The sequence below is a fragment of the Parus major genome, chromosome 2 (genome assembly GCF_001522545.3).
Source record: "Parus major isolate Abel chromosome 2, Parus_major1.1, whole genome shotgun sequence".
Taxonomy (NCBI): domain Eukaryota; kingdom Metazoa; phylum Chordata; class Aves; order Passeriformes; family Paridae; genus Parus; species Parus major.
This window is the reverse complement of record NC_031769.1, coordinates 133,352,960-133,367,708: the sequence shown is the minus strand read 5'-3', so window position 1 is coordinate 133,367,708 and position 14,749 is coordinate 133,352,960. Positions and strand designations below refer to the sequence as shown.

Below are 14,749 nucleotides of genomic sequence, written 5' to 3'. Positions count from 1 at the left end.
CTTACTGAAGTCACACTAAGGACTTCTACAGCCAACTTGCCAAGACAATGAAAGTGGTGTTTCAAGGAATAGACTTTGAAACGTGTGAGATCAGACTTTAGGAGGCCAGAGGAAAAGGGGTGGGGAGGAAAGGAGTGGGCGGAATAAATCAATCAAGGTCTTAAATCCAGGATTGAAAGACATAATTATCAAGAAGAAAAGAAAAAGGAAAGAAAAAAAAAAAAAAAAAAAGCGAAAGAACAGGACGAGAAGAGAGGACTAGGTTTTCCCAGGCTGTAAGAAGGGCAGAGAAAGAGAAAGGACGAGGAGGCTTCGCGGGAAGAGGGAGAAGCCCGCCGAGGAAGAGCCTCCAGGCGAAAGCATCAGCGTCTGACGGGCCGGGCTGGCGTTAGGGCCCGGCGGAGGCGGGGGCGCGGGCCGGGGCGGGCGGCGCCAGGGCTGGGCGGCGGGAGGGCCGGGGCCGCGGCACCACCCACGTTCCGCGGCCCCGCGCATCCCCGCGGAGCCCGCACGGCCCCGCCGCCCGCGCCCCCGCCTCGCCGCATAAAAGGAGCGGGCGGAGGCGGGCGGCCGGGGGCCCGGCGTGGCCACCGCCTGCATGTGCCCGGGAGCCCCCGGCACCCGCCCCACCGAGCCCGCCTGGGGCTGCCCCGCGGCGCGGAGCCGCGCTCGGGAGCCGGCGGCGGGACGGGGCGGCCGCGGGGCCGCGCCGCGGGAGGTACGGGGGGACGGCTTCGCCCCGCCGTGCCGCGACCTGAGCGCGTGTGGGCGGGGAGCCCCGCGCCGGGATAAATAGCGCTGTCCCCCGGCTGACAGCCCGTCCCGGGGTGCGCGGGGGCCGGCGGCAGCGCTCGCCCGCTGCGCTGGGACAGGCTCGGAGCTCTGGGGGACTCCGCTCCGCGGCCCCGCTCCTGCCACGACCCGCGTTGTGATTTTTCTCTATCTGTTTGTTTTTGGGGAGAGCCAGAGCAGGGGAGACCCCTGGTCCGAGCTTTTCACCTTTCTCTCCCTGCAGCACAGGGGAGATGCTGGAAGCGGCGGTGAGTTCGCAGCGCCGGAGAAGGGCGGCAAGAGGCGTGTAAACTCCTGCGGTCCCCAGCGGCAGCCGCTGCCCCGCGACCCTCCGCCGGCCCCTCCTCGCCCCGCACGCCGCCGGCCTCGCCGCCCCTCGCTGCCGCCGGAGGAGGCTGCCCACCCCAGCGGCCCAGGATGCAGTTTCGCCTCTTCTCCTTTGCCTTGATCATCCTGAACTGCATGGATTACGGCCACTGCCAGCCCGGCCGCTGGAGACGCAGCAAGAGAGGTGAGTGGCGCCGGCTGCTCACCCGGGACGCCGGCGGGGGCAGCTGCGGGAGCGCCCGCGGGGAAGGGCTGCTCTCCGGCAGGTGAGCCGCGCTCCGGCTCCGCGGGCACCGGGCCGGCACGTGCGGCGGCAGCGGGGGCGAGCCCGGGGCGCGGGGCCGTGCCGGCGTGGCCACCGCTCCGCGGGGCTGCTCGCCGCCGTCCTGCTGCGGAGGTCGAGCCGGGAGCAGGACGAGCGGCGTGGACGTGAGCTCCGATGGGATGGGCCCGGCCGGAGCCCCGGGCTGCCGGAGATGAGAATGTCGAGCCCCAGGAGCACGGCCCCGGCCCCCACGGTCCTGCCCCGCGGGGCCGGTGGAGCCGGGGTCTCGCTGGGAGCTGCCCACCGCGGGAGGGGCCGTAGCGGGCAGGGGACGTCGCTGATGTCGCCGCCGCTCCTCGTCCAAGGGCTCACGGCTGCCGGGGAATCGCTGTTAGCCCGCGCGGTTAAGAGTCCCGTGTCCATGGGACGGACTTTGAGGCTGCTTTCCGTGGACATTTCCAAGGCAGAGCGGCGGTTTCTCCCCTTCCCTCCTCCGGCATCGCCGTGCCGCTCCCGCGGGGCTGGCCGCCGGGAGAGCCGCGGCGGCGGAGCCTTGCCCAGCGCCCAGGGGATTTCTGTGCAGCCAACTTTCCTGAAAACGTGTAGATCTCTTTGAGGAAAAGACATAAACGGTGCGTTGGGGCTTCATCGGTTTCCCTAGACGCTGGTGTCGGGATGCCGGAGCTTGGGAGCTGGGGCGGTGCAATGTGCCAGTACAGCTCCCGTGTGGACGGAGAGGTTACTGCAGCCGGCTGGGCAGCCTGGCCGAGGCTTCGGCTGTTCTTTCTTGTTTGTTTGTTTTGTGATTTTTTTATTTTTTTTGAGTTGTAGGGTAGTTCACCTTGTTATAAAATGTTTTTATTATCCACTTACTCTGAATTATTTTTCTGTCCCGTTTCCTGTTATTTTCTCGGCCATGCATCCCCTTCACACTTCTAAGTTAGCTGAAAATCAGGTTGCTCAAGCTGCTGAGAAATCTGTATTTCCGAAAGAATTTCACTTTTAGTGGTATTATTTGGAAGGGGGGGGGGACTTTACATCTCTAATGTTAAGCTGTTACAAATAGTAATAAAACTGTGAGAAGAAAATAGTTTGCACTTTCATGCATATGTCACCTTCAGAATAGGTGCAAATAAAATTGTAAGGCAGTTTGGTTTTGATGGTTTTTCAACAGATGGTTTCCAGAGTTTAATTTATGTGTGTGTGGCTAAAACGATAGCAGTCCTTTAAAGTGACCAGACTATCTGTGCTAACAAAGGGTATACTGTGTCTTTAATTAAATGTGGAACTACTTAGAGTGCTGGCTAGACAGCGGAGGGTGATAGTGGTATTTCTGCTTTACAACAGAGCTTAAGGGCTGCATTGTGGGAGTACTGAAATGAATAGACATCTAACTCAAGTTGTGTGAATTGTCCTCCTACAAAAACTTAAGCTGGTTTTAATTGATCTCATGTTCACTGATTGATCCTAGAGCAATTGTTGTGCTTGTTGAACAGTTGGCTTTTGCAAAGGGGATTGATTTAAATTAGTTTTTAGTTTAATTATTGGATAAATACAATCAGTATTGACAGTTGACTTACTGGCACTGTTTTGTGCTGTCACCTAAGGGTTTTGTTTTGGGCTTTGAAGAATGCAGTCTTTTTCAGTTAATAAGTCTAAAGAAGTAAGCATAGCCAGTTCTAAGCACGGAAAGCACAATCTAAGAATGTATTCAAATTATAATAGATATTTGCCATGACACATCCAGTCTGAAGTAATGCTTTCGTACAGGACCCAAAATTCCAATAATTTCACAATTTTTCCATATCCCATCTGCAAATAATCAGGCAGTCACTATGGGGTACTGGCAGTTAAAATTTCTCTGGCATTCTGTTTTGTCTGTTACATGATCTCAGATGCTCCATAATATCGTTTTCTTAATGAAATACAATTTTTGGCATAGATTAAGTCTCCTGTGTGGTAGGAATCAATTGCATTCAGTCTGGAATTATGGGCAAATATCAAGTGTAGCAGATATTTTTTTTAAGCAGCTAAATGTACAATAAAAGTGTATATGCCTTTACTGGCATTTGCACGGATTTGTTGCTGATGTAGAATACTCTAGTAAAGAAGACTTAAGTAAATTTGGGGAGATGTTCCCAGAATTCCTCATTCACCATCTGCTTGCAGCCCTATCCCAAATCAAGACTTGCAACATTGCAGTAGAAGCAGAATAATAAAATAGGGTTTAGAAAGTGGTCCTTACCTTGCATTGATTTGTGTTTTGTTAGTCAATGTCACTTTGCTCTTTTTTTTTTTGATAAATATATCATAATCAACAGGCTCTACTTATTCCACTGCTGCTCTTAGTTACTTTTTCAACTCATTAAAATATTGCTTTGCATAGTTGCTCAGAACAGAACCTTACTTTCCTTAAAACACCCCACCAAATTGTCCCTCTGGAATCACTGCCCTGAGCAGGTAATTATGGCTGTTTTGCCTTTCCTGCAGAAGATACTTGAAAACCTATTTAAGGCTTACCTAGCTTAAATCTCAGTGGTGTAGTATCACAGCTGGCTTAGCCTAATCTTTCCTTTTCTTATTGGATTGTATAACTTGATTTTTTTGTTTCTCTTGTAAGCCTTCTTCAATGAAAATTTTTATCTCTGTTTCAGATTTCTCTTTAGCAGTTGGTATAAGATGGGCAGCTTCATCTCTTAGCATTTCATTGAACAGCACAGGGTACATGAAAGACCTGTGATTTTTCCCTTTGGGATCTAGTGAAATCAACTGTTCCAAAGAGTACCATAAGTCAAAATGGGGATACCTAGAAAGGAAGACTCTCAGGCTGGCTTACTGGGAGGCATGATGTATTGCTAATAGTTTTGACAGAAGAGAATATAGGGGTCATTATAAATCCTCATCAAAAAACAGATGCTAAGAAATTCCCCAAGGGGAAAAAAAGTCAATGTGATAGCAGTGCCTGCATTGATGGGAAGACTCAAGAGTCTACAGAGAGTCTCTCTACAGTTGGTAATACCAACATTGGAGTAATAAAAAAATGTGAATCGGACACATTCACAAAGTTAAACCAGAAGTTGTTTATATCCAAGAACTCAAAAACTGTGGCTGTAAAATACTGTCTTTCCATTTAGCTCCTATTCATGGAGTGTAAAGAGGGCTAAGGTGAATACTTCTCTCCTAGATGCTTACTCTGTGTTACAGGCACATAAAGGCGGAATACCTGTGGCAATGAATAAATAATGAGTGACAGTGGTGATGGCAAAATATTCAGAAGTGGAAACAGGAGTAATACCCAGGGCAGGAAATTCCCCAAGTGTTCCTCAGACCTCAGTATAGCTTTCTGCACAGTGTTTATTTAAGAATATGCATGTATGGAGGGGCACAGTCACTGGGTTCAAAATTACATGAACTGAATTTTTATCCTCTTAATGTAAGATGGGAATCTTGACCACAAACCTGCTATTATTATAGGAAGCTGGTGTATGGATTTTCAACTAGAAGGAAAACCTGCTTGGATATTGGGGATTGTGATTTAGCATTCCTAACAAGGTACTTACCTGGGATAATATTGGAACCTGTCTCAGCTGGATTGTATGGTCAGGCTTTGGGAAAAATAGATGATCTGAGTACCAGGGAAAAATAAACTATGTTGGAAATACTTGACTGAAACAAATACCACATCTATTTTTACAAGGACTGTACTAGTTCCTAAAGAGTAATTTATCTCAAAAAAAGTCACACTGCATGGTTTTTAATTATCTAGCATTATCTAAATATTCTAGCTATTATTAGCTATTCTATCTTCCTCTCTTTGAGGCTGAAATATGTTTTATGTTTGAAGGACAGTTAACTTCTTATCTGTGGCTTAAGACTTAAAATCCTATGTGGAAGCTGTACTTTGAGATACTTTCTTTCCTCAGGTGTGACATTAAGCAGTTGTAACAGAACCTGTAAAAGAACTGTTATGTGCTAACACAAGTAGTTTTCCAAACACTCATGATCAGGAGAAATGCTTTGGCACATAGCTGCTGTTCCTCTGACCTGTATTTAGGATCGTTACTAATCATTCTTTATACACATGTCATTACTGCAGCAGTTAGCATATCCTAACGCCGTAACCATTGGAAAGTTAAAACTTTTAGACTTTTGGCTATTTACACTTATTATTGGGTACATCTGAGGAAATTTCTTAAACTGCCAGAAATCAAAATTTCTGTGGGAATGAGTGAATTCTGAACTAGCTAATGATGCAGTGTTTAGGTTCCATTGTAGGTCACTTGGGGTTGGGGTGCTGGGCTAGATGGATGTGCTGGATCGGACTTTGAAATCTGTGTACATGCTTTTGTGTTAAAACCTGCTGTAAGATTTACACTATGATGAAGAGCTTAGATTTGTATGCTTGGTAAAATTATCTTAACTGTGTATTTTCCCCTTTTGGGGGATGGTGGGGATGCACATTTTCTAAGGCTTGGCTGAAAACTCTCACTAAAGCAGCTCAAAATGTGTGACAGATACTGAAAGTGAGTTTTTACACTAGTATAAGGACATTATGATGATAACAATAATGAAGTTTCTCAATTCAATGTGACATTTAGAATATATAGGTCAGTATAATTATTATGTTAGCATGGTGTTGTTTATATAAGCTGCCTTTGAAAATACGAAATGATTTAAAAGGTACAAAGTGGAACAGGTGCTTGCTATCAAAATTCAAAGAATAAAGAAATAAACAATGGGCTATTTCTTAGAGTTTTTTGCTTTCTCTTGCTCTTTCTGCCAAGACTGACTATCCCACGGAGGTCTGCATTTCATTTCTGATCTAGTTATTTTTTAGTACCAAAAGCTTGGTACTCTAGCTAACTAGAGGGACTGTCTAGTTAAACCTGCAGATTGACAGGTTGAAAATATTGTCCAGCTTACTGTACCTCCAACTTGAAAGCTTATAGCTCATCATAACATCCTTTCCATAAATGCATCCTTGATTTTGAATTCTGGGGTGAGATGCACATGACCTCAGGTAACCATCTGGAACATTTTCTTTTACAGTTGATGTAGTGCTAATTGGTGCAGTCCATCAAACTGTTGGTACAATTTAACTCATCCGATGGTGGGTGCCTGCCTTTGATCAGATAAAGCATACTAAATAAATAAGTTTACTTGATTACCTCAATCTGTAATTGAAGTGTAGTTCAGCTGTACATGTCTTCAGTGTCAGCCCCTGAATGGAACCGAGATCAGCCCCCAATGAGAAAGGATCCCCAACCTATATTAAAATTAAATGTTGGTGCAGCTCTTAACAGATACAGTCCCTGAAAGTTCTAATCTCTCCTTTATTAGAGATTGATTTAGTTTCAGGTATTTTTAAAATAAAGTCAATTCTTCAAGCATGCCCTTTCTTTTCACCTCAAAGTTTTGTTCAGTCGCAGTTGGAGAACCTTCTGTATTTGTCTAGGCTCCAAGAATTTGCTAATCCCTTTCCTAGTGAAAAGCATGACTTCATATGTGTTGGCTGTTGATAATGCACAAATGTAGCTTGATCCTTTCATCATGGACTGCTTTAGACACTAAAATTAGGTGCAGACATGGTCTGTGTACTCATTGTATTTGTAGTATGTGTTTAGCCGATGTAGTGCTTTTCTGTCAGTGTGGTGCTGCAAAATAATTCTGTGCAAGAGGAGTAAATCTATCACTTTTCGGGACAGTAGTGATGGGTTTAAACCTGTTCCCAAGTAATTTTTGGTGTAGAGAATGGAATAGGCTTTGTATCACTTTTTGATGCTTGGATTCTAGCTAATACATCTTAGGAGGTGAGGTGTTGAAGCGTCACTTGGATCTCACTTGTGAGCACCATAAGGCAGATGCTGAGCTCTCTTTCCTGCCTACACAGTGGCTTTGGTCAGGCAGCTCCATCCACAAAGATCACTTACTGATCAGCCATTACACTTGTTGAGCTTTGCATATCTGTGGGCAGTAAGGTCACTTGTAAGTCTGACTTGAATTCTAGCTGTGTCACTTTATTCTCTCAATATTTGGCTCCTGTCTGTTTTTGCTAATACTTTTTAAAACTCTGAGGAGAAATGAAGTTGAAAGGGGTCAGGGTGGCTCTCTCTGCAGCGTATGCCCCAAAAAGGCAGATGGTGGTGCAACAGTGTCAAGCATAGCAGAGCCAAGAGTGAAAGCATAAGTTTGCCAGCACTCTAATGTCACCTTTCTGATGTAGTTTCTGCAGTGGAAGGGCTGGGTGGGATGTAGGAATTACAAGAAATTGGTATTTATACATAATACTACTTCAAAATAATTGGTGTGAAACGCATGTTCTGAATATGGAATGGAAATGACAAGTGTAAGTCGTGTGAAATGATAGAATATAATGATATTTTACTTCTGTATATCTTCCTCTGAGCCTAAAAGGATTTGAGACTTTAGTTGTATGTCTTTATTTTGGGATTTCTATGTCTTAACACTTTAATTTCAAACAGCTACATGCATCTCTGACCTTTGTCTATCAAACTGGTCCATGGAGGAGGTGCTAGCATCTTCTGAATGTGTAGAGATCACAACTGCCTCATCCTTCTGATTATACCTAAATACCCTTGAATGAAGCACTCCAGTGAACTTATATAGCTCTGCTTTAATCCTATTCTATTTTGATGCAAGTGCTTGTTAATTACATTCAAATTTAAGCTTAAAATTTATTTTTAGGAGCTAGCATGCAAAAGATTGGCAGTTAAATTTTCTAAAATTTCCTCTTGTTTGTGGACTTGACTATGTAAACTGTGAAATGCAAAAGGATATAAAAAAGGAATAGAACCATGGAGTGGGGAAGAAATTAATTTTTATGGGAAAGCAGAGAAGCAGTTAGTATATGAGGTACCTTGATTATGTGATCAATGGTGGTTTTTAAGATCCCATCTGCTAAGATCTGGTGAGAAGTACAAAAAACCTTCACGTTCTTTGTTTCTATAATTAATCTGTAATGTATTTATTTTTGAAATACAGATTTGGTAGAGCCAAGCACTTGATATATCTCTAAGATTTTGTCCTTTTATGAGGAAATGTTGTCTCCTCTCCTTCCTTTTCTTGTTGATTTTATGGGATGGTCATAAGACTGTAACTAGAGAATTTTAAATAATTACAGGTTACACACAAAACATTTAGAAGAGGTGTGCAGTCCTGTAATTTTGTTTCAAACACCACTGCCCAGCACACTTTCAGTGCAATTATGTGTGTTATTTGATGGAGGATAATGGTAAATCTCATGTATAGTTAACATCAATCCAAGATATCATGAAAGTACTTCTACTGTGATTTTCTGTTTGTAAAAATATTTTTTCTCGCTAGGATTAAAATCTAAAAATTATCAAAAGAATATGGTTTAGGGACTGAGTCTCAAATTTACCTCGCAGAAACTTTTGTCTGTATTTTTGTGAGAATTGAAAAGATTTTCTCCATCTTGGTGAAAATCAGGCCCAAAAATGTAGTGAGATGGAGGAAGGGACATGGAAGATAGCTAATGTTTGTGATGTTGGCTTTTAGGTTGGTGGTTTTTTTTAATCACTGGACAGCTGCATGAGCACTAACTCCAAAGTAGACCATGTGCAGCAATGAAGACAATGTTTGTGCCTTTTTATCTTGGAAGATACTTGTGCTGCTTTTACACTGCAAAGGGACAAGTGCATTTGTGTTAGAGAACTGCAGTGCTGCCATAAAATACAAACTTCCTGATCCAAGCACATTATTTTCTTTTTTGAGTTGAAACGCTGGCTGAAATATGTTGCACACACTCATATATACTGTGCAGTCATGAATGGTCTTCTCTGCCGTATGGTTGCCACCTTTGGAATACCAAAAAACCCCAAACTAGCCACATCAGACAAATGGCTGTTGTGCATGCACAGATTAATCTGCACGTGTATAGCAGTGCTGACAACACCCATCACGTCCATACTAAACTTTATGGGCAAGATGGAAACAACTGAAACAGCAATTGTGCTTAGTAAAGGTAGGTGTTATTGATTTGCTCTCCTTTCTGGAATTACTCAAAAATTTTGGTAGATACCATATGTTTTTATTATAAACCTTCCAACTTACACAATGCTTCCACTGCCAAGCATGTGGCTGTGGCTCTTTTAAATGGGCCCTAAAGTTCCATCATCTTTTGCTTTATCTGTATTGAGATGGTACTTGAGGATCCCAGCTGAGGTGAGGGCCTGTAGAGCTAGCCCTGCTGAGAGGACAGCCTCTGAACTAAGGTCACTGGAGCAGAAATCAGAAATCTGTCCTGGATTCCCTTCCTATAGCAGATATGTTCTTTGGCCTTTCATGCAAGCTAGTTCAGATCTGGTTTACGTCTCAGTTTACACAGTGCACACCATATAATTAATTAATCACTAATAATGTGATGGGACTGGGTTTGGTTTTGACTTGGCAAGAGTAACTGAAACTTGGCACAATCACTGCGATGCACACGAGGTGCATTAGGTTGTGCTCACAGCACAACACAGCAGCTGCTGGTTTTAGTTTGCTTAAAGCTTTTAGCATTTACTGTGAAATGCTTACAACTAGCCTCTGACCTGGGATGCTTCAGTCTTGCAAGAAACCTAAATCCAAAGAGCATTGCACAGAGGGTCTGCTTATTTCTGTCCACATCAGGTTGCATGTTTTACTTTTCACCAGGAGCATTCTCAGGAGGTGGTTTTACCTCTAAATTTGGTTTCCTATCTTTTCCAAAATGGTCAGCGTTCTCTCCCCTACTTTGTTGAGTACAAAGAAAGCTGACACTGAAGGACAGCTCTGAGAAGGCACCTTTTGGAGTAGGGTAGTTGTGTGGCTATGCTGTTGTGATCTCCTGTGGCAGCAGGACAGTCCTTCAGCTTAAGTTCCTTGCCTGGGCCATGCAAAATATGCCTGGTCTGCATGCTTGGTCTTTTTAAAGTTGTTCAGCAACTATTGATTGCACATGGGTATGATCATTATTGTACATTATATGTGTGGTTTTACCTGACATGGTTCAATGTTGGGAATTCTGCCTCCCTGGTAAGAGGGTACCTTCAGGATGTCAGAGGATTGCTTTCACTGTTAGTCTTTCTACGTGTAAGACTTGTGGTTCTTATATGTATACATTAAATGCAAATGGTAACAGAAAATAAATTCAACTTTTCTGTAAATGTTAAGCAGCTTTCCAGTGTGAAATGTTAATATTATGGCAGTAGGGATGTAAATAATGTCAGCATCTAATTGAAGTGGTGCTTCTAGACAGGTGCTTTGGCTTCCAACTCCATTTCTTACAGCACTATTGCACTGTGCTGGAATGCAGCATCTTTGCTGATGCTGAAATGACACTGGGTCATGGTTTCTCTTTTTAGCTATAATGGAGTTACAAGTAGTTATCATAGTTCTTTAATTAGTCACAGAGTTTGCTGAATTTTATCTGTGGCCTTTAAAGCTGTTTTGGAATTCAGTTTTAGGAAATGTGTATGGCTGTAGTTAGGAATTAAAATGAGAGAAATCTTCAATATTTTTTGAAGTGTTTAAAGTAACTTTTTTTTTCTCTAAAGCTTACTTTGACTTCATTTTACTCTGTTTTGTTTTTTTTTTGTGGTTGGCTTTGTTTTTTTAATATAGATTCTTATAGAAGTAGAAAACTCTGACCTTCTTTCATATGCAATGTGTGGTGTGAAACTGAGAAGCAAATCTGAAAAAAATTTATATTTAGGTGAAAAGGACTTGTAGACCACCTAGTCTAGTGCTATACAGATGTGGAGTAGAAAAAATATATATACTCCTTTTGAAGGATTCAGGTAAGCAAAACTGACACATGGAGAGGAAGAAGCAGCATAGAATAACCTTTTTATTAGTGGACAAAGTTGTGTGTTTGGTCTGTAGTTTTGATTCTCAAATACATCCATATTCACTGGGTTATGTAGCCCCTCTGTGCCGAGGGCATGTGCTTGCACAAAAAAGTATTTCCTCCATTTCAGATTAGTGTTCACCTCTTTGAGCAAGAAAGACCATTTTTGTTATCATTCTGCATTCATGCTGTACATGCTCCACCCCTCTCTTTTGCATGCTCTCTGCAACCCAAGACAGAGATTTGTGTTTTGAGTCAAAGAAAATCTACTTTTGCTCAACTTTGAGTGCAAGAGGATGATACTATCTGTTCTTCTGCTAAAAATGTTATTTGCATCTTGTGCCAGCAGTATTCTGGAAAATACCCCCAATCCAAGGGATATCAACAAGCTGCAGAAATCAGAAGAAACCTCATGAAGTTCAACAAGAAGTGCAAAGCCCTGCACCTGGGAAAGAACAACCCCACACACCACTCTAAGCTGAGGGACAATCAGCAGGAAAGCAGCTTGGCAGAAAGGGCCCTGGGGGGAATGGTGGGTGCTATGCTGGACGTGAGCCAGCGATGTTCCTGCGCTGCAAGGAAGGCTCACGGTGTTCTGGATTGCCAGCAGGTGATCATTCCCCTTTGGTCAGCCATGGTGAAGCACAGCTGAATGCTGTGTCCTGCTCTGGGCTCCTTGGTACTAGAGAGAGTTCATCAAAGGACCACAGAGATGATTAAGGGACTGGAGCATCTCTCCTGTGAGGAAAGGTTGAGAGAGCTGGGACTGTTCAGCCCAGAGAAGACACAAAGGGGTTCACATCAGTGTAGCTGAAAGGAAGGGTGCAATTAGGTCAGGGCTCTTGCCTGGTGCTCAGTGACAGAACAAGAAGTAATGAGCACAAACTGAAACACAGGAGGTACCCTCTGAACAACAGCAAAGACTTTTGAGGACTGGCATGTGTTGGCCAGAGAAGTTGTGGAGTCTCTGTCTGTGGAGGTTCTCAAAAGTCATCCACATGGGGTCCTGGGCAGCTGCATTTGTTTGGCCCTACTTGAACAGGATAATTGGACCAAATTCCTTTCACCTCCAGAAGTTCCTTCCAACTTCAGCCATTCTGTGAAACATGGTTTGGAAATGTATTGGGTACCTGGTTTGAGCCTGCTTTTTTCTTTCTAGTAATTGCCAGCTGTGGAGAGGAAACAGACATTCCATTCTATTAAAGAATCCTTAGAATAAGTTACAGAATCATGAGCAGTTGCAGTCCCATTAATGCTGTTGGAGTACTAAGATCAACCCAGAGAAGCTTTTTGGTATTTAGCAGTAGCACAGGTTGTCATAAAAACAAGATTCTATGTCATGCTAGTTTTGCATCCCGTTAGTTCTTTGTTCCCCCATTTTTCTTCTTTCAAGTATTTACAGATACCAAAGAATGCACTGTGAATGTAATAATTAAGATACTAGACCCAACACTGGTCTCCCTCATTTTTTTGTAAATCTGGGGGAGGTGTCAATCTGTCTCAGGCATGGCAGATATTCCTGAGATGTTGCTTGCTCTGGGACATTGTTATCAATTTGCTGATGCTGTATTTGACAACTCTTTAATTACCTTAACTCTTTCATCAGACTCCTGGAAAAAAGTCTTGCTGCTTTCAACTTTTATTTTAGTTATTGTAATTAGCAGTGGTGTCAATATGTAGGGGTTTGTTTCAGCTTTGGAAGAGGGCTTTTTTCTAATAGCTTTCCAAGCAGGCACTAAGCGAGCCTACTGCACATTGAGCCTGATGTAACATGAGGCTCATTGGGTAAAATAACATTAGTGTGTGCTACTTAAACACACTCTGGAAGGCTTAAGGAGGAGAGGAAGGAAAATATTTGAAGAGATCAACTGGATGTGGTCGAATACATGTAATGTCACCTGAGAAGGATTAGAATTTGCCCAAGCTTGACCTGAATGAAGACCTCCATTTAGGGCTTGTGTTCCAACCAGATCAACTGCAGTAGTTTCTCTATGCACAGCTCTCTACCAGCAGTCGTAGACTGAAAGAGTCCAGTGATTTACTTGGCTTCTGTGTCTCAGCTGTAAGTTAGTTAAAAAAAAAAAATCATCTCAGTTTAACATTCCTTCTCCTTATTAGCTGCAGCTGGCTTTTTCTAATTACTAAAGTCAACATTTTTTTCATCTGCATTCTGTTGCTTTTATCTTTGCTGGGAGCTCAGTGTATACACTCTAGCTGATAAGGAGCTACATGTGTAGTTCACATACATAGATGTGAACAGCTTAAAAAAAATCATGCACTGACACTTCAAAATCCAGCAGAAAACCCAGTGGAGTAGTAAATAGCAATGATACTTCATCCACTGTGGTACTTGCTTTCTGATTGTGTGGTGTTAGCAAATCTAGTGACCTTATTCTGAATAACATGATTACTGTTATTGTGTCTTTGAAAATCCTATGTTCTTCTGTTTCATGGTAGTGTTTTAGAGTGCTCAGGATGCTTTCCCTTGCACCTCTCTGAAGTCATGGGTGTCTCTTACAGGTGTGGAAATGGAGTCCTGGGGTTACAAAATGAAGTAAAAGAGAATGACAATTGGAGATGCATAGTACCTCTGAAAAAAAAAGTCACAAGTAATCTCTTTTTACTCAAGTCTGCTACAGAATTGGGATAGAGGTTGAAGAAAATTAAATGATTGTGCCAACATCATGCAATTAGATATTCACCATAACAGGTCTCTATAGTCAATTCTGCTAAATCTGGGATTTAACTATTGAATGGTAAAGTAGGTAACACTTTTACGTAGCAATAATTTTTGGTTTTTTTATTGAGTATTTTTAAGAGAAATTACTTAATCTCATGCTTCTAGATATAGACTTGAGTATCACAGACTGGGAATACTCTTAACTGGGAAATGAATTTGCCTTTACCAACAAGAGGTTTCCGATACCTTTCTCTAAAGCATTGACTGCTACTGGAGTGAGCAGTGCTTTTGCTCAGTATAAAAACTTCCACATAAAATTTTTGTTGCAAAGTTTCTTTTTCTACACAAAATGGTAATTGAATCTATATTTTTGGGTTTCATAGCATAGCATGTGCCATTCTGGGCTTGATCTTAAAAATACTTTTAGTCACAGTTAAGTTTGGCGGATATCTACTGAGAAAAAGCACACAATGAACTGCAGTGCTGTGGAGGAATAGCATGTCTCTCAAGAGACTTATATTGCAATGATTTAATGTCAGAACTATTTAGATTTAACCTTCTTTTGCATTTACATCTTCTGTCACTAAATTATGAAATTGTGACTAAGATTTAACATTTTGTTTAGCCACAAACATAGTTATCACTTCTTGTTTCTTGTTTTTGTTTCTTGTTTTTGTCATTCATTCTTAGTTTGTAACAAAAACACTATCCTTGCAGTAATCATGTAGAGGACCCCATGATATTCTCTTGTGTGGAATAACTTTTCTTTTGTTTATGTATTTTTAGCTAAGAAGAAATCTGATTAGTTGAATGCTCTTGATAATATTCAAGT

General features: G+C 42.7%; 1 protein-coding gene across 1 annotated transcript in view; it reads left to right on the top strand.

The window, feature by feature from the left end:
- Nucleotides 1–813: 813 nt before the first annotated feature.
- Nucleotides 814–14,749, top strand: part of RSPO2 (R-spondin 2) — a 105,281-nt gene continuing 91,345 nt past the window's right edge. The window contains exon 1 of the mRNA XM_015650023.3: nucleotides 814–1,303. Within this exon, the coding sequence (XP_015505509.1) occupies nucleotides 1,210–1,303 (94 nt within the window). The 5' untranslated portion in view covers nucleotides 814–1,209. The remainder of the gene's footprint in view (nucleotides 1,304–14,749) is intronic.